Consider the following 23,283-nt stretch of genomic DNA (forward strand, 5'->3'; position numbering starts at 1 on the left):
ATTTTGATCCTAAAAATGAGCTGGAGAGACAAGTGAAGATAGTTGATTTTAGTAGTAAGAAATCGGGTCTCTAAAGGGCCAGGAAAACCTCTAAAAGGAAGAGACTTGGGCAGACAATCTCCGGTCTGTGGGACCTCAACACTCGCTCTACCCAGTTCTCTTCTGCCCCCTACTGTTTCATTTGAGAACGGTTTCAGCCTTTGAGAGAGCCGGGTTGCCTTGTGCTCATTTTGCTTCTGTAACCTTTAGTGTGACTCATTAATGTCACTGGAGCCACAGACAAGCACATCTGTGTTCGTCCACGAATGAGTTCTGTGACCTCAGCTTGGGTAGCTGCTTGCAGTCCCAGAGCTGTGTCACGCGGGTCTGTGCATGTCATTGCAGTGTGCTTACCAGCAAGGAGATGGTTTCAGCTTGAAATAACAGAGGTGAACAGGCTTAGCAGTTGGCTTCTTGCAATTCTTTATTGTGACGATTGTTTTTCTGGCAGGAACAGAATGCTCCTTTTGCGGCCATGTGCAGCCTTCCTTGTGTCCATGCACACCAGCCCTGGGTCTCTGAGCCTGTGTCCTTTCCCTGCCCTTTCTAGTTCAGGGTCCCTGCTTTGCCCATGTGATAACCTTGTTCCCTCTGCCTTGTCCCAGTTCCATGTCTGTGACAAGCTTGGAGGATGAGTTGCAAGCCAGCATCCAGAGGAGTCATCCTGAATTACGGCGCGTGTACTTTAACAAGGGCCTGTGAAGCCACGATCAAGCCCTGGAGGCTCCTGCCATCAACTGTGAACCTCCCGAAGCCACAGCAGTGAGGAAATCCCATGTGACGGGCACTTCCAGTTACAAAAGCCTCTAAAAGATCTGCATTAGAGTCAAGCTGCCCCTTGACACAGCCCCCAGTGCGGGTCAGGAGCCTGATATTTGAATCATGTTGTAATTTACAAATGTACCCTTCTGGTAGACTTTAATGACACTGTTTGTTCAAAGCCCTCACCTGGAGCTTTCTAAAGCACTGGTAGGCACAGCTAGGTGCTCAGTAAACATGGTTGTCAGTCATTGGAAAGGTTACCTGTGCAAATACCAATTTCATTTCCACTTCTGCTGTGAACTGGGAAATCCACCAAAGGTCTAAGACTAACTATACAAGCATAAATACTAAGGAAACTTTGTCTCCGGTTTGGCAATGGACCAGTTCAAAGCAGATGGTGAGGAGACTTGAGGTTCAGAGGGTAAACACTCCATACACCTTCCTGAAGTCAGCCACAGAGCAGGGTGTGAAGCCGCCCTTACAGTTAGCATGTGTTCGTGGTACTGGATTCTCTTGGTTAACTTTCCAGTTTGTCTAGTGTTCTTATGAAATTATTCTTATGAAGTTATTAATCTGACCTCAAAGGTATTTAAGAATCATGATTTCCATCAAATAATTAACCAAAATGCCCAAATGCCAGGTTTAGGAGTATATTGGATTTTCTTAGGACTGTGAAACCATAGTTCCCAATCCCTATCTGCATCCCCCTTGTGTGTGTCTTTCAGGAAGATACAGAGACAATACATGGACAAGTCAGCAACAGTGAATGTCATGTTGCATTCCACTGTGTTTGAAGACCCTGAAATGACGTGGCATGTCCGCATCTCTCTAGGGATTTTACATGCTATCTGTTCAGTGTAGCTGAGGTCGTGTTGGAAGTCCATAGATGTTCCGTGTCATAGACGAGCTACCTGTTACACCGAGTGTCAGTCATTCCAATTCAGAGGTTTGTAAGTGGAAAGAAGGAGCCATCCAGTTTCTGTAGATCCTTTTTCCCAGTAATGTGTCCAGATTGATGTGCCTTGTGTCTGTATTTCTGTTTTCTCTGAGAGAATGTATGGATCTGAAGCTCTCAGCCCTCCCCATGCTGCTGGAATCTTCTGTAGAGTTAAATGTCAAGCCACTTGAAATGCAGTGGCTTTCTGTGACATTCTGGCCTTGGATGAACCTTGTTGCCCTCGGTGCGTCTGTGTAAATGGTGGGGAGAGCTTGGAGTTCAAGGCAGGGCTCACAAGGTGCTTACAGGACGTTTCTGCGGGAAGCTAAAGGCCTTGAGGTCCGCCCCACCTGGCTCATCCCTGAGCCCTCCCCAGTGCACACTCAGCTCTGAGAACGTGAAAACTCAGTAGCTAGTGGGGAGACTGACACACTCACCGAAGTGTCAGCCCAGGTGTACCAAGGAATGCACAGTCAGTGTGGAGCTGGGCTCTTTTCAATTTGTTTTTGAAGTTTCGGCCTCTTAATGCTTTTGTATAGGAATACTCACTGCGTGGTTTAATCATGATTTATTAAAAAAAAAAAAAAGAACAAATGAGCTAAAATTGGCAACCTTTGCTGGTCTTTTAAAAGCCTGTTTTTTTCTGAAGACAAAGCCACACGGAGTGCAATAAGGTGGTAAGGTGACTAGTTACCATTTCTTTAATGTGAGATAGCGTTGTGTGTGGCTGACTAGCAGCTATCAGTATTAGTGAGGTGTCTTGCCAATGCCACAGCCGACGTGTCATTTCAGTTTAACTGGATAAAATGTCAAATAAATGTGGAATGAAAGGAAACTCTCTCGTTTATTTGCCTGCGGTTTGAGTGTTACAATCCGTGCCACCTTCCATCTGTGCTTTATCAATAACTCTGAATGCAGTGCTCTGTGTGACCGCCTGTCCCTTAACAAATAGTGTATTTCTGCCTTATGTTGCTGGGCTTCCACCCTCTTGAACCTTAAAGGTACCCTGTGAAGCAGTACCCGTCTTCATAGCAGACATGGTCTTAGACCCCCAAAGGAGCCCTGGAACAGGTCCCTTTGAAGAACAGTTGCAAAATTTCATTGATGAGTTAAGCACAAGTTTAACAGTGATAACAAGCAAGAAAGGTAGATGATGAACTAAGTTATACGTGAGTTATTTAAAACTCATGGGCTGTTTATTTTTTTTTTCATTCAGAAACCATTTAAGCATTGTTTGCTTGGTGCCAGGAACCATGATAACCTATGCATGGGGCTTAGCGTTAATATTTACAGCTACTGTAAGAGGTAGCACCAGTTACTCTCTCCAAACAAGCAACACCCATGCGCGTGCACACACGCACATGCACACACACAAGTGCACACACCTCAAAGGTCCATCTGTTCAAGATCAGGTTCCCAGGTGGCACTGTTGGGAAGTGGTGGAACCTATAAAACATGGCGTCTAGATGGGAGGTCTTTAGGTCACTGGGGACGTGCTACTGAAAGGGACTGTGGGGCCTTCTATCTTTTTCTCTGCATTTCCCGATCACTTCAGCAGCCTTACCCTGACACCACCAGCCCCCACTTCCACGAGTGGCCTAAGAACAGCGAGGCCATCTAACCACAGACTAGAACTATCAAATCCACAAGCCAAACAACCTTTTTCTTTTTACTAGCTCATTGCCCTCAGGTAGTTCTTACAGTGTTTGGAAGACAGTACACACAACATCACTAGTCAAAAAACACCCATTTTATAAATGGGAACAACAAAGGCTGGGCCCAGCTTTTCTGACTCTTAGACCCATGCTCCTGAATATCATAAATGAGGAGAGAACAGAGCTACAGAAGAAAAGTCGATGCAGAAATATGGCCAAGGAGGTTTAAAGCTCAGCTCTGGACTGTCGAGATGGCTCAGTAGGCAATGGTGCTGCAGCTAGTGCTGACGACCGGAGTTGACTGTGAAGGGCACCATGACTACAGCAATTCTTACAGAAGGGAAAGGATGTGACTGCTGCTAGGTGTGGTGGAGGAGAAAGTTCATTATAGATATGAGGGGAAGTCCAGAGTGGCACAAATAATAATAATAATAAAAAAAACGGAGACAGATATTGAGGTTCAACTAGAAAAGCAAAGCAGCCAAGTCTTTAGCAAGGCTGGCCAACTGCAGACTAGCTCTCTCCCATCTAGTACTGGGATTAAAGGTGTGAGCCATCACCATCTGGATTTCTTTAAGCACTGATCTTGTGTAGCTCAGAGTGGCCTTGAACTCACAGAGATCCATCTGCCTCTGTCCTCCAAATCCTGGGCTTAAAGGTGTGTGCCACCACTGCCTGACCGCTATCACTAACTAGTGGGTTAGCTCTGCCCTCTGATCTTCAGGCAAGCTTTATTCGATAGATTGCAAACAAAATATCACTACAAAACCCCACCCACTCAGTCTCCAAAGGAAAGGCACCCAAAAGTCCAATTCCACATTTTTGACTGCAGCTTCCTCCCCTAAAGTCCCCACCTAAGTCTCAGCTTTTGACCAAACTTGGGCACAAACCCAGCTTGTGGCAGACACGTCATCACCCCTCATCTACAGTCTATAAAACTTTCCTGCCCTGACTCGGGCAGGCAACTTCTCTGGCCTTCGTCTCTGGTGCTGGAGAACCCACTCCGGAGTTGCCTTGCTCAATATATCTGTAGTTATACTTTTTCAGTTCAGCTTGATCTGGCTTGCTTACTGTGGCGATGGGGGAAGAGGGGGGGCAGAAAACAGTCATGTAGACTCCCTCTATCTTTCTCTCCACCAGACATGATCGACTTTCTACTCAGGGGAAGTCCATTTCCCAGCCACTGTCTAAAGAGGTACCGGGTATCTCTTCTGGGTCTAGAACCCCAGGATCCCCTGCCAAGCCACACCATGCCAGGGCAAGTGCATTCCATTCCAGAGCAGAGACAATCTCTGTTGCAAAGAGCCTTTGGGTTTGGAGACTACCAAAGGCTACCCCACCTCCACTGCTCAACCCCAGGCTATTAAGTGGGATGCCTCCCCTAGTCTTCTGACTCCAGCACAAGCTTGGAAATGGGTCTAAACCCAACCCTCAGTAATCCCTGGGGTGTCTGCTGTAAAGTGTATCCATATGCCTGGCCTCATTAAAGGCTAGAGAAACAATCTAAGCGGCCACCAGAGGGCACTCTTGACTTCAACATCCTCCATCATTAGCGTTTCCACCAGCCTATAGACAAATTGTCTGAGCTTCCTTACGTCCAGGGTTTGGGGTTCTACTCTCCCGTTCCTCCTTCTGTAGTCAGAGCTCGATATGGCAGGTCTCGTTTGCTAGGGTTGCGATGCTTTCAGTCGCCCCTTTCATCTGGGGACTTGGACCCTAAGCGTTATCCACCCCGAAGGAGCCACCCGAGTCACTGGCACCTCCACCCTTTCAACAAACCCTGCCTGCCCCTTCCCCTTCTATACAGTCACATGCTCCACCCAGTGGCCAGCCTTCCTCCCTTTACCTACCTCCTCCCCATTCGGGACAAAGGTTCTATCTCCTCCCTCTTGCCTACCTCCACCTCTTCCTCGCCCTCCTCCTTCTGCCCCTCCTCCTTCATCATCACAGGCCCTACTTCCCGCCCCCCCCCACCCTTCCACAACCTTCACTCTGGTCGCAGTCCACACACTAACCTACCCCTCTCGGTCTTAGCAGACTTTTGCCCTCCTATGCGCCCTCCATGAAGTGGCCAGAGCCGAAGGAATTGTCCAAGTCCACGTCCCTTTCTCCCTTCGGGACCTCTCACAGACCGAAGATTCTGCTAATCTTTCTGCCTGTATCAAAGAGTTCGTCGTCTTTTCTATGACCTGACCTGACATGATGCTTATGTCATCCAGGTCCCCAACCTCACCCCCAAGCTCAGATGGGTTCAGGCAGTGGCTACACAGTATGCAGACCAGAGCCACCCAGTAGACAATATGGTCCCTGTGGGGGATATGACAGTGCCAGCTACGGAACTCAACTGGGATTACCAACCAGGTCAAAATGGCTGCCAGGGGAGGGATTTCATGGTCTGCTTCCTCCTTTCAGGTATGGAGATGGCCTCGAACAAAGTTGTTTATTTTGACAAGCTCCACAAGATTACATAGAGAGCTGACAAAAATTTGGCTGTTTTCCTAAAATGTTTACAAGAGACCATGATTCAATATACCTGCCTTGACCCAGCCTTCCTGACTGGAGCTATGATCCTGGCCAACCGTTTCATTTCTCAGTCACGCCAGATATTAGAAAGAAACTTAAAAAGGCTGAGGATGGTCCCCACACAGGAGTTGGTGAAAATGGCTTTTTCACCATTATCACAGGAGTTGGTGATAAGGTTTTTAATGCCTGAGAGGAGGTGCCTGAGTCTTCCCAGCAGCCTCGGCTACACCACAAGGCCACACTCTAAGTTCAAGTATTAATGGCTGTCCTGAGGCCAGTGGTACCCCCACAGAGGGAATAAGGGAAATCCACAAGGCTCCATCCCACTGGGGCCCAGCCAAAGTCAACTCACCAGCGGCCTGCAGCAAATGTGGCCAGGAAGGCCCACTGGTCCCCAGCTGTCCCAACCCTCAGCCACCCATCAGGCCATAGCCTGCCTGCCAGCAGCCTAGCCAGTGGAAGTTAGAGAGCCACCACGTGGGCTCATCCTCTGTGCCATGCCACGGAGGTCCATCCCCACCAGTGTAGGCGTCTGAGACTCTTCCAGCCTTTGAGCTCCTTAGCCTGGTGACAGACTGACAGCACGCAGACTCAGAGACTCCCATAAGACTCGCTGAACCCGAGGTAACGCTCCAGGTAGCAAGTAAATCCATCACCTTCCCAGTGGACACAGGAGCCACCTTTTCTGTCTTGACCTCTCACTCAGGTCCCATGGTTCCCTCCTTTCCTCGATGGTTTCTGTCACTTTATCCCTAACTTTGCCATCACAGCCAAGTCCCTGTACCAGGCATCCAAACAGACCCCCTTTCTCACCCAGCCACCTTTACTGTGGGACGCCCTGCTAACAGTCCCTACCCTGACTCTCCTGAATTCCACCTCCCCTACCTCCTCTTTACAGACAAAAAGGCGGAGTGGTCACAGGGGTTCTAGCCCAACCCATTGGGCCCTCACATTGGGTTTTTGCTTTCCTGCCCAAACAGCTAAACCCCACCATGTATGGATGGCGGCCATGTTTGAGAGTCCTAGCAGTGATGGCCGAACTCATCCAGAGGCCCTCTTGATCACCCTGTTTCAGCCAATCACTGTGTACTCCACTCATCTTCTCTCAGGCCTTCTGGATCATTCTTTCTTTTCCTCCTCGGGCCCTCATGGATCCAGGTCTTTCATTTATTATTTCTAGATAAACCCGAAATTACCTTGGCCTCTTGCCTTATCCTAAATCCTGCAACCCTCCTCCCTGTCCCTTTCTCCTCTGATGCCCCCCTCACTCCTGCCCAGGGCTGTGGAGGCCTCATGCTCACTCAACTTGGTCTCCTAGAGCAAACCTTCACAGTCCCCAGCTCACCCTCTTTGCTGATGGAAACTCTTACACACAGATGGGGAACCTGCCAGGCAGCTTATGCAGTGATCGCCTCCACTAAAATGGTTGAAGCAACTCATCTGGGAATAGCTGAGAAGGTGTGTTATTCCTGGGACTCTGGGGCGGGGGGACTGTAGCGGCTATCAAATTGGTCCAAATTCAGCCTCTGGAGCAGGATAGAGTTCACAGAGGTGATCCACGTGGCCTGTTTAACTCTGGAGCACATACTGTGCTTTCTAAAGAGATGTGAAGCTGAGGAGTGGATTGGCATGTGCAATGGCTGGTTTTCTGTCATCTTGACCCAAGCTAGGATCATCAGGGAGAAAGGAGCCTCAGTTGAGGAAATACCTCCATGAGATCCAGCTGTAAAGGATTTTCTCAATTAGTGATCCACGGGGAAGGGCCCAGCTCATTGTGGGTGCTGCCATCCCCGGGCTGGTGGTTCTGAGTTCTCTAAGAAAGCAGACTGAGCCAGCCCTGTGAATCTAGCTAGTAAGCAGCACCCCTACATGGCCTCTGCATCAACTCCTCCCTCCAGGTTCCTGCCCTGTTTGAGTTCCTGTCCTGACTTCCTTTGGTGATGAACAGCGACGTGAAAGTGTAAACTAAATAAACCCTTTTCTCCCCAACTTGCTTTTTGGTCGTGGTGTTTCGTTGCCCCAGTAGTAACCCTAACTTAAAGAGCATATCTAGTGTCACTTGGTCACTGAGCCTCTTGACCCATATCTGCCTAACTCTTCCCTATCGGTAGTGACAATGTAACTGGCCATGGTACCCGCACTCTGCAGTCTCCACAATAACTCCCCCAAAGGTCCCCATGAGCATTATCACCATTAAATGTAAGAATCGTCATGAGGATGTAATAACAACAACAACAGCAACAACAACAATAATAATAATAATAATAATGAAGCAAGAAAATATTCCAAGGCTAAGGAGACAGCTCAGTCAGCAATGTCTCTACCATACAAACATGAGAACCTGATTCCTGACCCCAGAACCCACATAAAAATCCAGGTGAGGTAGGCTGCGCCTATAATCCCAGTGCTGAGGAGGTGGGTAGGCAGACAGCTAGGCAGGCAGGTCCTTGAATCTCACCGGCCGACCAGCCTAGCCTAACCAGTGAGCTTTAGATTCCCTGAAAGACCCTGTCTCAATAAAGGCGAGAGCAACCAAGGAAAGATACTCCAAGTCCACCTCTGGCCTCCATAAGCACAAACACACATGTGCGCACACACACATGTACATGCACACACAATAATAACAAGTGCACGCAGCACATAACATGCCAAAAATAGAAAATGGGTTTCCCACAGACCTCACCTGAAACATTCAGAAGACCTTGAAGGGTCTGCTCACATGGACAGAGAGTTTCAGTGCACACCCAGTCAGACACCCAAGTTTAGCATGGCCGTGTCCCATAGCGGGGCAATAGGATCGACGGTTGTCAGAGGGTGGTCCCTGGAACACAGTGCTCCATCCCTGGAGACTGAAAACTGCCCATTCTCCAGCCTACACCATGCTTCTTGACTCAGGTGGCAGCTTTTCACAGCCCCCACTGAGGGTTCTGACAGACGCAGGCCTGAGAACTACTGGCTTAGAGAATTCAGGCTGTGGCTGGACAGACTGGCTTGGATTCAGCTCAGCCCCTTTAGTAGCAGTTGGAGCAGGGCCAAGCTCTTTAAACCATCGTTCCCGAAGCTGTAAAGCAAAGGCAGTCCTTCCTTCCCTCAGTCACAGTGAGGTTCACACAGCACGCTGCTTGGCACGGTGCGTGTTCAATACTCAAAGTTTCATAACGTTTTGTCTGCAGCCCTACTTGGAAATGAGCACGCTCGACTACAGAGTGCAAGGTTTGACAATTTTTCTGCAAGGATTTGACAGTATCTGTCAAAATTTATAAAATTATAGTGTGCCTCCCCTTTTAACCATTTCAGTCCTACAAAGCAATCTCACAGAAATATGCCTCGCACTCTTGGCAGAACGTAGCTTCTGCCATGGGAGCTGCACGAACTAGGAGAGGGGAAGAAGGGTTGGAGGTTGTTTCCATAAGGCAGTGAGCTATTTCCTAGAAAAAAAATTAGTAGGCATGCTCTGCTATCGGGATAATGAGAGGTGCTAGAACTCAAGTCCTTTAGTATTTCTTAAAGTTTTGCAAAATAGATAAATAGGTGCATTCCAGGTGACTGTTGCAAATGTAAGCTAAGCTGGGGAGAAAGGCTGCCACTGCGCTCTAAGACTGGCAGTGGCCTGAGTTGTTGGGTTTTGTTTGTTTGTTTGATTGGTTGGTTTTCCTCTATTTTCTATTTCTTGAACTCAGCAATGTTGATTGCTATTGAAAAGTTGCTAGCAGGACACACTTGGGAGACAGGAGCAGGTGGATCTCTGTGAGTTCGAGGCTGAAGAGATGAAGTGCCACGAAGCCATGAGGACCTCAGTTCGATCCCCAGTCCCCAAATAAAAATCTGGGTATGGTGACTGGTAATCTCTTGGGGAGACAGAGACCATCAGATCTCTGGGGCTCACTGGCAGTCAGCCTGACCTAAGTGGGGAGTCCTGGGACAATAGGAGACAGTGAACCAGAAAACAAGTTGGATGGTTCCAGGGACAAAGCCCAAGGTCGGCCTCTGGCCTCCAGGTATGCCCACACACCTGCACATACACTACACACACATACATTTGTGCGTGGGCGTGCGCGCACACACACACACACACACACACACACACACACACACAAATTCCCTTCTTATATTCTAAACCCCATTTTAGAATAAATTCATAGATAGATTCAAAAGACAGATACCCCCAAAGTAGTCAACAGTAGGTGTCTATGGGTTTATAGATAATCTTTATTCCTTTTCAGTTTCACCTTCTCAGACTTTTCCAGAAGGTTCAGGATTCTAAGCAACTTCCTAGCTCGAGTCAGCACCCGAATCTTTGGTCCTCCTGAAAGAGTGCTTTGAGACCCCAGCTCGAGCAGTCTTGGAGGCAGCCGTGAAGAAGGGTTCTCAACACCCCTACTCTGTCCCTGGAGTTGCTGAGCCAATCACAGCCCCCTCTAGTTCCAGCTGCACACAGGCAATGACAGATGCACCATCTAGCTCAGAGCTTCCTTGTCAGGCCTGAGCCAGGCTTTGCTAGCCAAACTCCAGGCCAAAAGGGAACAGCAGTACCACGAGGGAACACGAGAGGGCAGCATCGCCTGCAGGATCTCATTGCTGGTGCTGGGTGCTTCCAGGAGTTGTCTGCCAGTGACCAGAGAAAGCCTGCTAGCCCCAAGCATGGACCCCAGCATCTCTAGGTCTAGTGGACAGGTGGTCCTGGGCGCTTGGGAAAAGGTGGGATTCCTCCTGCAGTAGCTGCTGAAAAGATGCCCTGGCTTGGAGTCCATGGGCAAGATAGACTTGTTCTCTGTGTGCATTTCTCTGGGGTACATTGTAAAAGGGGCCTCAGAGGAGGGAGGAGAAAGGCATGGTCACACTCAGGACCAGAGTGGTCCAGGCCCTGTCCTTGACCTCCGTGTTATCTGTTCTGACAGTGTTGCAGAAGCTCAGAAGATGAGCAGTGAACTTGTTGGGGAAAGAGACAGGGAGTGGGTGTAACCTGCATGCAGGAAGAGAGCAGCAGGGCGAGCACAGCAGCGGTGTGCAGCTTCGGGAAGAGTCCATGGATCCTGGCTCTGGAGGCTCTGCGCACCATGAGGCAGCATGGTTTCACCCTCAACTGGGCTGCCTTCAGCTATTTTTGATATGAGCTTTTGTGATATGATGCATGCCAATCTGGCTCTCTGCACCTGTTTCCTCGTCTGTAACATGGGCCAATCAGTTCCACAAAGCAGTCTGAAAACTAAGAGTTCACAGGGAACTGTGGGGCACAGTCCTGTTCAAGTCCCTCTGCCCCTCCTCCTCCTGTTCCTCCCCCTCCTTTCCCTCCTCCTTTCCCTCCTCCTCCTCCTCCTTTCCCTTCTCCTCCTCCTCCTCCTCCTCCTCCTCCTCCTCCTCCTCCTCCTCCTCCTCCTCCTCCTCCTCCTTTCCCTGTAATAACATCCAAATGGAAAAGCTCCCATGCTCCTTCTGGAGCTCCCTGTCCTGGGGAGTCATCCAGCCGTTTTCAGGGCCGGGAGCCCAGATCCCACAGGGCCGACAGCAGACAGGGGCCAAGCCCTGCTCTCTTCCGCTTTTATAGTAGATTGTGCTCTACCCGGATGGTGAAAGCACTGACTACAAAAGCAGCATCTCTAAGAAAGATGGTCATATGAGAGAACAGCTTTTTCAAACTAAAAATAGAGAGGAAAATACCAGTTCTATTGAAATAAGAAAGGACCCAACCGTGTGGTACAAACTCTGAATAATAATTTCAGGCTAGAAAGGGGAGGCTGGGAATCCACTTTCAGAGAGGAGGTCTTGTGGAGTAAGGAAGGGTGGGGTGGGAGGCTTTGAGGGCAGTGTGTGGGTGAGGACAGAGTGGGGCACACAGGCCAGGAGACATCAAGGAAGGTGTGGGGGGTGCTGGTGGCGCTGGTGTCGGGGATGAAGGTTGATGGTGGTGGTTCTGATGGAGGAGGAGTAGGAAAAGGGAGAAAGAAGCTGCTGTGTGAAGTGGGGCTGCTACAAAGAGAAGCAGTGTGTTGTGAGCTTCGCACGAGGAATGAAGAAATGTCCAGGTGCTTAAAGAGAGCCTCCCAGAAAACACTGGGAGGAGGAGGCAGATCTGGGAACAGAGCCAGAGAGGGAGGGTCTGGAGGGACAAGGACAGAGGGTAACAACAATGGGGACATCGTCAAAAGTTGGCTGAGTATTAGAGCACTTGGTGTTTGAATATAGACAGCATACTTTTTTATCCCTAATTTCACTGCAGGTTCATCTGAGAGAAGATTGCAGGGGCCTAGTACTCCATCTGTTGACAGAGGTTTCTGTGCCACCAGGTCCTGCAGTTGTTCAGTCCCAAAGAAATACACAGAGGTCTACATTAATCATAAACTGGTTGGTCTATTAGCTCAGGCTTCTTATTAATTAATTCTTACATCTTAACCCATAATTCTTATCTGTGTTAGCCATGTGGCTTGGTACCTTTCATCAGCGAGACATTCTCATCTGCATCCTCCACATCTGGGTGACGACTGCAGACTGAGCTTTCCTCTTCCCAGAATTCTCCGGTTCTCATCACCATGACTATATTTCCTGCCTGGCTACTGGCCAATCAACGTTTTATTAAAAATAATACAAGTGACAGGATAAAAGACCATTGTCCCACAGCAGGCCTTTTCCAAACCTTTCCTTGTGGGAAGATGGGCTGGGGACTGGAATTTTAAGCTCTGGGGACCCATTTTAAGATGCATCTCTGGCTGAGAACTTCTAGCAACAGGAACATACCAGAAGATTTTCAGGGACTTTGGTGATGCTCCAAAGTAGATTAAGACCCACACAGTGATACTTAGTCCAGCACCGACCAGAGCTTATTGACATGTGTCCTCTCATGTAAATCCCACTCACCAATGAGCAGAAAGTCAGTTCATTCATTGAGTTGCCATTTTCTCCCAGAAAGCACTTCGTTTCCTCCCACACAAGCCTGTGAATGACTGCTTTAGAAATCCCCACTTCACAGGTGGGGATCAGGACAAGTCCAAGATCTACCAGCTACTGTGAGACAGAGAGCGCACTGAGCAGGGCACCCTGGCCAACACATTGGTTGCCTGCCACCTCCATCTCCTTCCAGACCCAGCCCTCAGACTACCTTCTACCAGCATCCAGAAGGATAGGGCCAACCTCTACCCCCACATTAACAACCAAGATGTCCCAGGGCTGTCCTCAAGGCTACATCTCTGCTGCACAGACAGAGTTTGGCGAGCATTGCCGCTGAATAGAGTCTTAAAAGGTCAGATACTATCTGGAGCCCCACAATGGGCTCTACTCTGGGTGTGTGCCTGCTCTTTGGTCTTTGTGGGTGTCAGCGTAAGGTTTTGAGGAGTATCCTTTCTCTTTGTAACATGCTTATTCTGGAACATGAACAATTGCTGTCCAGTGCTGCAAAACAAACCATTGCAATCAATTCCTGCAAGAGGCATCTGTTCTTCCTGACCCTATAGCGGGCAAGGTTCTGCCACTCCTGGTTTCACCTGTACGCATGCCAGGAGCTGCCTATGGTTGTTGGAAAGTCCAAATGTCCTCAGTCACAGTACAGGCTCAGTAGTCAAGTTTAACCACTAGGCTGGGACACCCCAGTGCTCATTCATGTAGCCTTTTACCATCCAAAAAGCTAGGCCCCTCATTGTTTCAGGGACTTACCACACTTCTGATTGTGCTACATGTGTAAATGTCTGCTGGCCACAGGAAATAGCTCTGGCACCTAAACCCAGAGCAAGGGAGGAAGGAGTCTGGGAGCTCACGGTTTTTGAGATAGGGTGGTTGTGGGCTAGTCTTTTTGTTCACTGTGAAAATGTGTCTCTGCTAAAGCACCTTCTGATTGGTTTAATAAAGAACTGAGAAGCCAATAGCTTAACAGGAAAAAAAATAGGTGTAATTTCCAGGGAGGGATAGGAACTCTGGGAACAAGAATTCATAAGTGGGATACGGGGAAGTCAGACATACAGTATGAGGTGGGTTAACGAGCCACATGGCAGAGCATAGATTAGTATAAATGGGTTAAGTTATAAGAGCTAGTGGGAACCAGCCTAAGCTAAGGTCAAGCTTTCAGAATTAGTGAGTTTCCATGGCATTATTTGGGAGCTGGTGGTCCAAAGAAACTCATTACACAGGGTCTCGCCATGTCACCCAGGAGACTCTTCACATTTAGAAACGTCACTGGCATGTGGTAATGGCCTGCCCCAGGAGCCTCCATAAGAGAATCCTAAAGGCTCTTTTACCACTCAGAATCCTAGTTTCTCCTGCACATCATGATTCTGGATCCCTGACTTGTGGATCACCACCCTCCAGGCATTCTCTGGCTCATTGCTGCCTCACCTCCAAGGTCCATCACGCCCGCTTAATGAAACATCAGCTGCCCCACTGGGTCCTGTGCCTTCCTAGTCATGTGAAGGCGTAACTCACAAACAATCCCACACAAGTTTGGAATTTTGATTAATAGACTGGTTATTTATTCAAAGGGGAAAAACTTACAGATCACCGTCCCAGACAAGAGCCCCTCTGCGCAATCAGGAAAGAAGTCTAGGAGCCAGAAGCGGAGCTGGAAGCCAGAGTGCGAATGGAGGACAGCCGCTGCTTTTTGAAAGAGAGAGAGACCATGCCCCAATGTGCTGGTATCTCAGCGGCTATTGGTTGAAGGAGCGGAAGGAGCTCCTGCAGCAGTCATGAATTTTTATCCTGTAGTACTAAGCATGGGTTTCCTCTGACAGAGGGGATCTTACTGTGTCATCAGACACAGGATTGTCAAGGACAATTCTTCCCCAGCAGACTTCATCATAGCTTGGAGCACTATGCCAGAATGCAGTGTCTTCAGCAATGGGGTCACACCATCTAGTTCCGGGAGGCACCCAATCCCAGCGGTGATACTTAGTATGAGGAAAGGGTGCCTCCCTGGCTAACAACTCCTAGGGAGGGAGCTCACCTCTGGCACTGAAACTTTTACCCAGCAGTCTTCTGGCTCCTAGACGTGTCTTTTCCCCACTCACTTTAGTCCCAGCTCGTCAGTCGCTGTTTTCACTACTTCACTACTTTTCCTGAGTCTATAAAACATTCAAGGGCTACCATTATGTAATGAGGCTTTTGTTCAGAAGATGGGCAAGGTGACCCATTGGCATCCATGTCATCGCTTCTCTTTCCAAGATGGAAAGCTTGTTTGGGGAGAATAGCTCTACAGCAATCCACTGGAAAGCCAAGGCCTGACTAAGACTAGTCTCCAAGGCACAAATGCATCTACTCCATCTCAGATCTTCACATCACACACCTTGAGCATATCTAATCCTTGTGTGTTCACTGTACTTTTTGCAGGGCTGGAGATTGGGCCTAGGGCCCCTTGCCTCACTTAGACATTTTTTAAGTAGACTTAAGCCCCTGGCCAGATGCTTATAAAATTCTGTACATTGGTGCACTGTGGTCAGCACTTTAAACCTACCTCTGATCTAAGTTCCGGCTTGGGCATTAGCTGAGTGACTGATATCCTGGGCAAGTCTCAGGCTGCTCACCTGTAAAACAAAAAAGTAAGTGCAAGAGCCCACCTTGCACAGCTGTGGGGAGGACGAGGTGATGTAATGCAGGGAGACAACTTGGCACAGTGCCTGGCACACAGGAAGCAATGGGTAGCAATGTGAGCCATGATTTCTTTTCTCGAGTGGGAAACACAGGTCTGTCTGGTCCTGAATGATAAAGTTGGTGCTAATGAAAGGGAGGAGGTCGGTTTTGCTTTCGGCTTGGGCAGGAACAATAATTGAAAAGAGAATTTCCCCAGGGAATATGGACCAGGTTTTGAAGAAAAGAGCTGAGGCCTGGGGAAGACTGCTAGCTGGCTTCTGAGGAGAGGAGACCTGAGAAAATTTGAGCCTTTATTTCTGCATCAGTGCTTCATTTATCCTGAGTTTTTATTTAATTATGCGTGGAAGGTCGACTCAATGGAAACCCATTTGCATAATAAAAGGGGTGATTGAATTCAGTGCTGGGTGCCTTTACCTTTCAGGATGCCCAGGACATTCTCCTTGTCTCCTCACTAATCATTTCTGGCATTTTGTAAAGGGTAGAAAAAAAATGTGGCATAAGGAGCTATCAATTCAGGGAGAGGGCTGCTATGGTAACCAAAGGGGTTAATTTGACATATGGCCAGGAAACTTTTTTTCTACTTTTTCTGTGATAAGCAGTATTTAAAGAGGAAAACAATTCAGTTCCTCACTTGGTCTGTTTGTCTGTCTTTTTCCTCAGGCCTATTATGAAATGGCCTCCAAAAAAATGCTAAAACATTCTGAATACACATCCATTTTTAAAACAAAACTAACTGTAAACATGTATTTATTCAATACATATAAGCAAAATACCTGAAATGGATTTAAGTTGCAATGTTCTGACCAGTTCAGAGGCCCAGAAACTCACTGGCTAAGTACCTCCCAGAGACTGTAATCTTCTCAAGTCCTTGGCACTGTGAAATGAAGTTCCCAGGGGGAAAAGTCACAGCTGTGTGTTAAGGGTTCTACAAGACTGGCTGACTGATTAGAGCTTTGCTAGTGGGGAAAGTGACAGATCCAGGGTCACTCCAGGGTCAGATCCAGGCTTTCTCCGGTCCCCTTAGTCTCCAGTCATGGCACGCCTCTGTGTCTAACCTTTCAGCCAACAGCTAAACCTTTAGGATGTGCTGACTTCCCTGATCACTAGCTGCCACCCCAGTAGCCACAGACTTATTGTTATTCATCGCATCTAAAACTTCTTACTGTCTCTGCTGCTGTGCTAGATTCTGCTTGCCCTGTGGCTTTGACCAGACCTCTGCTGACAGTCGTTAAGGAAAAGCTACTTTCTTCTGGTAGAGACCTAACATTCAAAGCTACTCAAAAGTTAAGAGTTAAGCAAGTTGGGCTGTCAATCACCTGGCTAAGCCCACCCCTCAAGGATTCACCTAATGCCATAAGGTATTGTCTTTTATGGTAGGATGCAGCCAACGATAGATGGGCCTTGTCTTCTAATTCAATCTGCTATGTGTGTCCTTTGATGAGGGACTTGACTCTATCTTAGGTAGGCTTTCTATTGCTGTGAAGAGGCACCATAACCGTGGCAACTCTCATAAAAGAAAACATTTAATTGGGCCTGGCTTACCGTTTCAGGGGTTTAGTTTGTTATCGCCATGGCGGAAGCACAGCAGCACACAGGCTGACACGGTGCTGCAGAAGGAGCTGAGAGTTCCACATCTGGATAGGCAGACAGAAGAAAGAAAAACTAGGCTGGGTTTGAGCATCTGAAACCTCAAAGCCCACCCCCCAGTGACACATTTCCTCCAACAAGGCCACACCTACTCCTACAGGGCCACAGCTCCTGTGGGCGCCACTCTCTATGAGCCTATGGGGGCCAATTACATTCAAGCTACCACACCTTCACCAATCAGTTACTGTTCAAGGGGTGTCCTTATGTCATTATGTCCCGTCATTTTGTTGATTTTCAGTGTGTAGTGTTTTTCCTAGTCCCCTCCTGCTTATCTGTTATTCAGGAGTGGTTTGTTCCTCTGTGTACCTCATGGATGTGCTTGCCTTTCTCTTCAGCCCAAGGAATTCCTTCCAGCAGCCTCTGGAGAGCTGACTTACTACTAGGCACAGAATTCTTGAGCCAGCCTTTATCACAGAAGGTTTTTCTTCTAATTAGGACAGATAGTTTTGTTGAGTACAGTAATCTGGGTTGGCTATTGCTGCGTTTTAAAAACTGAAAAGCGTCCTTCCCAAGCCTCCTGGCTTTTGACATTTCTGTTGAGAAGTCCGCTGCTAATCACTAATCTAAGAGCCCTTCCTTCGTACGTAGCTTTGTGGTTCTCCCTTGCTGCTTTCCATACCCGTACTTTGTTCTGCGTATTTAGTGGTTTCCTTACAATATGGCAAAGGGAAGCTCTTTTCTGTCCTTGACTATTTGATGTTCTAAATGATTCCTGTATCTGGATGGCATCCTTTTCCCCATTTAAGGAATTTTTCTTCTATGGTTTTGTTGAATCATTTTTATTTTTTTATTCCATAATTTTTAGTTGGGTGTTGTTCAATTTCCATGAGTTTGTAGGCTTTCTGTAGTTTGTGTTGTTGAATTCTAATTTTAATCTGTGATTCGATAAGATACAGGGGGCTATTCCAATTTTTTTTTAAATCTACTGAGATTTGATTTGTGACTGAGTATGTGGCCAGTTTTAGAGAAGGTTCCATGAGGTGCTGAAAAGAAGGTATATTCTTCTCTGTTTGGGCAAAATGTTCCCTAGATGTCTGTTAAATCCATTTGAGTCATAATACCTGTTAGTCCCTTTATTTCTCTGTTAAGTTTCTATCTGGCAGATCTGTCCATTGGTGAGAATGAGGTATTTAAGTCTCCTTCTACTAATGTATGGGGTTGGTGTGTGATTTAAACTCTACTAATGGTTCTTTTACAAATGTGGGTTCCTTTGTATTTGGGGCATAAATGTTCAGAATTGAGACTTCACCTTGATAAATTTTTTCCTGTGATGAATACGAAATATCTTTCTCTATCACTTTTGATTAATTTTATTTTGAAGTCTATTTTGTTAGATTTTAAGATAGCTCTACCAGCTTGCTCCTTAGTTCCCTTTGATTGAAAAATCTTTTCCCAATCCTTTCCTCTGAGGTAATGCCTGTCTTTGAAGTGAAGGTGTGTTTTTTTTGTATGGATCCTGTTTTCATATTCATTCTGTTATCCTGTGTCTTTTTATAGGTGAGTTGAGTCCATCGATAGTAAATAATATTAATGACCCATTATTGTTAATTTCTTTTTTTTTTGTTTTGGTGATGGTGATAGTAGTGTGTGTGTGTGTGTGTGTGTGTGTGTGTGTGTGTTTGTGTTTCCCTTCTTTGGGGTTTGCTGCTGTGAGATATCTATTTCCTGTGTTTTTGTGACTGTAGCTACCTTCCTTGGGTTGGAGTTTTCCTTCTCATACTTTGTGTAGGGCTGGATTTATGGAATGGTATTGTTTAAATCTGGTTCTGTTATGGACTATGTTGTTTTCTCAATCTATGGTGATTGAAAGTTTTGCTGGGTATAGCAGTCTAGGCTGGCATCTGTGCTTTTTTAGGGTCTACAAAATGTCTGTTCAGGATTTTCTGGCTTTTAGAATCTCCATTGAGAAGTCAGGTATAATTCTGATAGGTCTACCTTTATTTGTTGCTTGGCCTTTTTTCCTTTACAACTCTTAATTTTTTTCTTTATTCTGTGTGCTTATACATGGTGTTTTGATTATTATGTGGCTAGGGGACTGGTTTGTTTTGTTTTTTTTTCCTTTTGTTTTGATTTGGTTCAATCTATTTGCTGTTCTGTAAGCTTATTGTACCTTCATAGGCATATCCTTCTTTAGGTTGGGATAGTTTTCTTCTATGATTTTGTTGAATATATTTTCTGTGCCTTTGAGATGATATTCTCCTTTTCCTATCCCTATCATTCTTAGATTTGGTCTTTTCATGATGTTTCAGATTTCTTGGATGTTTTATCTTAAGAATTTTTTATTTAATATTTTCTTTGACCAATCAATCTACTTCCTATATCGTATCTTCAACACCTGAGATTCTCTTTTCCATCTCTTCTGTTCTGCTAGAGACACTTGCTTCTGTAGTTCCTGTTTGCTTCCCCAGATTTTCCATTTCCGGAATTCCCTTGGTTTGTGTTTTCTTTATTGCCTCTATTTCAATTTTTCAAGTCTTGAACTGTTTCCTTCACCTGTTTGATTATTTGTTTCTTGACTTTCTTTAAGGGATTTATTGATTTCTTCCAATTTTTTGTTTGTCTCTTCCTCAATTTCTATAAGGAACTTTTTCATTTTCTCTTTAAGGGCCTCTATCATCTTCATAACGTTATTTTTAAGGTCATTTTCTTCTACTTCATCTGCATTGGGATGTTCAGGCCTTGCATTGTAGGACCACTGGGTTCTGGTGGCACCCATATAGCCCTTTATGTTGTTAGATGTACTCTTACACTGGCATTTACCCATATTTTCTTCCAGCTAGTATAGGGGATGCTTGTGCTTGTAGGGTCTGCCGATGTTTCTAGAGATGGTGGGTGTGATTGGGTGGTGGAGTGGGTCTGGTAGGAACAGAGTCCTGAGGGTGGCAGCAGCAGTGGTGGTGCCGCCTGTCCTCACATCTCTCACCTGCTGGCTGGCTGCCCGGGTCTGACTATTCCATCGCTTTTAAATAAGGCCTTTTAGTGGTGCTCCACCTGTAAAGTTCTCAGTCCTCTCTCCTCACTAATTTATATTTACACTTGTTGGAATATCTGGTTCTTCAGCCTTGTCTTCAAGCTCAGATATTCTGTCTTCTCCTCCATCTATTCTATTACAGAGCCTCTTCACAGCATACTTTTCAGTATTTCAGTTTGGTTCTTCTTTTGTTATTGAGCTCCTCTTTCATATCTTGTATTGACTTTCTTATTTCACTGACTGTTTATGTTTTCTTGTGGCTCATTCAGTGTTTATTTTTATTTTTGAACTGATGGATGTGTTTGACCCCATTTTAAGATCAGAAGTTATCTTGTTACAAAGTCAAAATAAAGTCATTTCTGTTTACTGTAAAAGTTAAGTTTAACCAGGACTTAATCTGTTCCTGGAATTTGACATGTTCCCCATCATGTGGAATTTGAACTCTACCCTCATAAGATGTTCTACCAAGGAGTCTTGAGATACTCTGTGAAGATGGTCTGTCTTAATATTATCTGCTGTCTGCTTCTATAATTCCCTTGCCAGGTCCTTACACTACCAAATTCCTCTAGAAATCCCCAGCCTGCACTTTTTTCCTACAAAAGAGGCCCAAAAAGTTTTCCCATCACTGTTCTCTCAAATCCCACATTAGGGAGACAGCCTTGTACAGAAGTAAAGCCTCCCCATTCACCAAAAATCGGGGTGGTGGTCTTTATTCTCATTTGGTGGGATTAACATCTGGAGGCCCCAGTCCAACTTTGGGGATCCTTCCCCTAGGACTCTGGGACCCAAAGTACTGGCTGCCCTTGGGGTGCACAGCTTGAGGAAGTTCCAGGGTCAGGGGATATGCCTTCAGGGCTACAGATTACCAAGGCAAACGGCCAAGGCAAAGGAAATCATCAAGCATCTGTCTGAGGAGGTCACAGTAAGGTGTCTCCTTTGTGACGTCTAGTTCTGGTGGGATCCCATTTGGGGGCAGTGAAGTGCCAGGCAAGGAGACTGACATTGCATTGCCTGCCTAGTTTCTTTGGTGACTGAGTCTTGATCCCCGGTGTCTTGTTCTAGGTTTTGTTTGTCTGCTGTGTCCGATGTTCGGTTCACGTGGCCTGTGGGAGAAGCAGGGCCTCTTCAGGATGATTTTCAATCTTTGCAGCTGCAGGAGACTCAGCTTTTGGTGAACTGACTGACTATAGCTTTGTAAAAGGTTTTCTTATTGTTATACCTCCACAAAGGAGACAAATGTCAAGGCAATTCTCACCCACAGAGAATTCTCCAGGTTCTTCTGCAGCCAAGGTTTGCACAGGCTTTGAACCTTTTAGGAAGCACTCAGATAAGATTTCCATCCTTCAGACAGAAGGTAGCAGACACCAAAGGTAGCAGTCACCAAGGGCAGATCAAGGCCCAGGTGCTAACACTTCAGAATCAAACCAGCTGTGAAGCTCTGTGGGAACTCCCTCTCCATCATCCCCTTCTGTTTATGCTACAATTAATTATGTTGAATATTGTGTAGTCTTACAGTAAATATAGCCTTCTATCATTTTATTTTACAATTGTATGTAAGTAAGCCAGAAGACATTTTAAAGCAAATAAGGTTACTAGTGTTGGAATAAGGATAACACTTGCTAGAACAAGAAATCTGGTGAAGCAGTTCACGGGGCTGAGTGAGGCTAACTTATCACAGGCTGTCCATAACACCCATTCCTGTCCTATCAGGTAACTTTTTTGTAAAAGTTTCCATAATTTCTTGCTGTAAGACTCATAAATCATTTGCGAAGAATTAGGGTAACCCACCAAATGCATCTTAGCCTTTTCCAAGTCAAACTTGCTAATATTGAACTTTAGAAGCGTTGTACACTAGATGGAACAGTCCAATCACATCTTAAATTTATCTGTCTCCTTAATATTTCCAGCTGATCTCCCAATAGTACAGCAGCTTGTCTCAAATCAGCTATTTCACTAACTGTCTTACTATTTTATTTTGCTGAGTCTAAAGTCCTATGGAATGTGTATGCCAGTCTCTAAGGAGCTCAGCAGTTTGAACTTCTTTATGAAATGCCAGTCTAACCCTTGTAGAAGCAGCAGTCAATGCAATAATTTCCACAATTAGGGCATTAAACAGTCCAAGCATTCAATGTGTTCTTCTTAATATTCTTCTGGGGAGCTTCTGCACTAGGATCATCACAGATAAGTCTTGCACCATGGCTTTGACAACTTCAGTGGTACTCAGAGGACTGCTGGCCGTCCTCAAAGACTGTACAAACTTTGAGGGGTTACATTTAAAGACACACTAGAATTAATACAGGTATGAAGGGAGCAGCTTTCACGAGAGATACCATAATTATTAGGGGGCCACTGCACACGTCCCTTCAGTAGCTGATAAGGTACACACGCTATAAAAGGTTGAGTTTGATTTCGTCTAAAAGACAAAGTATGCCCATCATCCTTCGTGTTTAACTTTCCTTCCCACGCTTTAAGAGAGTGGGAGGCACTTGTCAATCTCCACAAGCTAGTCTGGACGGAACTGCGGGAGACCCGACTTTCCAACTCCATACCACCGAACAGGTTCATTTGCAGCAGAACTAATTTCTACAGTTCCATCTGAACCACATCTGTGTCATCTTAATTCTCAATGAGGGGAACCATAAGGGCTCCAATCACTGACGTCTCTGTGGGAGGTATTTATTAGCACTTGAGGTTTCTCACTCTTCCATTGTTGCCAATGTAGCCAGATTCCTTGTTGGTAACCTGCATCTCATAGAACGGTATATTTATGGAACTAGCAGCATTAATCTCTTGCCCTCTAAAACCAGATGCATGAAGCATGTAAAACTTAATGTTATAATCTTGGGTAGTGTTCACTATAGATAGCCACACTTGAAAAGTTCTATGTAAACATTGAATTCCATTTCCCACACAAATAGAAATTCCTTGTGCTCCTACAGTACAATTTATGATTTCCTTCCCCTCCTCCACAGGCTTAGCACGTCCTCACTTGTCATAAGGACCAGGAAGACAAAACGATTCATTAACCACCACAGGAATATCCGTATCTCCCCAGTTTACTCCTATGTTAATTGTAGGATTAGGAACATAGGCCCAATATGTATACTTGGCCCTAGTTACCTGTGCAACTACCACAGACAGCATAGCAAGGAATCTGTTAGCATCCAAAGGCTTTTGAGCCG

The 23,283-nt window shown here is 46.2% G+C and overlaps 1 protein-coding gene across 2 annotated transcripts in view; it reads left to right on the forward strand.

Moving 5' to 3' along the window:
- Sfxn1 (sideroflexin 1) overlaps positions 1 to 2,573 on the forward strand; it is a 42,569-nt gene extending 39,996 nt beyond the window's left edge. For both annotated transcript variants that reach the window (XM_087896600.1, XM_048447857.3), the window contains exon 11: positions 645 to 2,573. In XM_087896600.1, the coding sequence (XP_087752726.1) occupies positions 645 to 741 (97 nt within the window). In that variant the 3' untranslated portion in view covers positions 742 to 2,573. The remainder of the gene's footprint in view (positions 1 to 644) is intronic.
- The last annotated feature ends 20,710 nt before the right edge of the window (positions 2,574 to 23,283 follow it).

The sequence above is a fragment of the Myodes glareolus genome, chromosome 14 (genome assembly GCF_982192425.1).
Source record: "Myodes glareolus chromosome 14, mMyoGla1.1, whole genome shotgun sequence".
NCBI lineage: Eukaryota > Metazoa > Chordata > Mammalia > Rodentia > Cricetidae > Myodes > Myodes glareolus.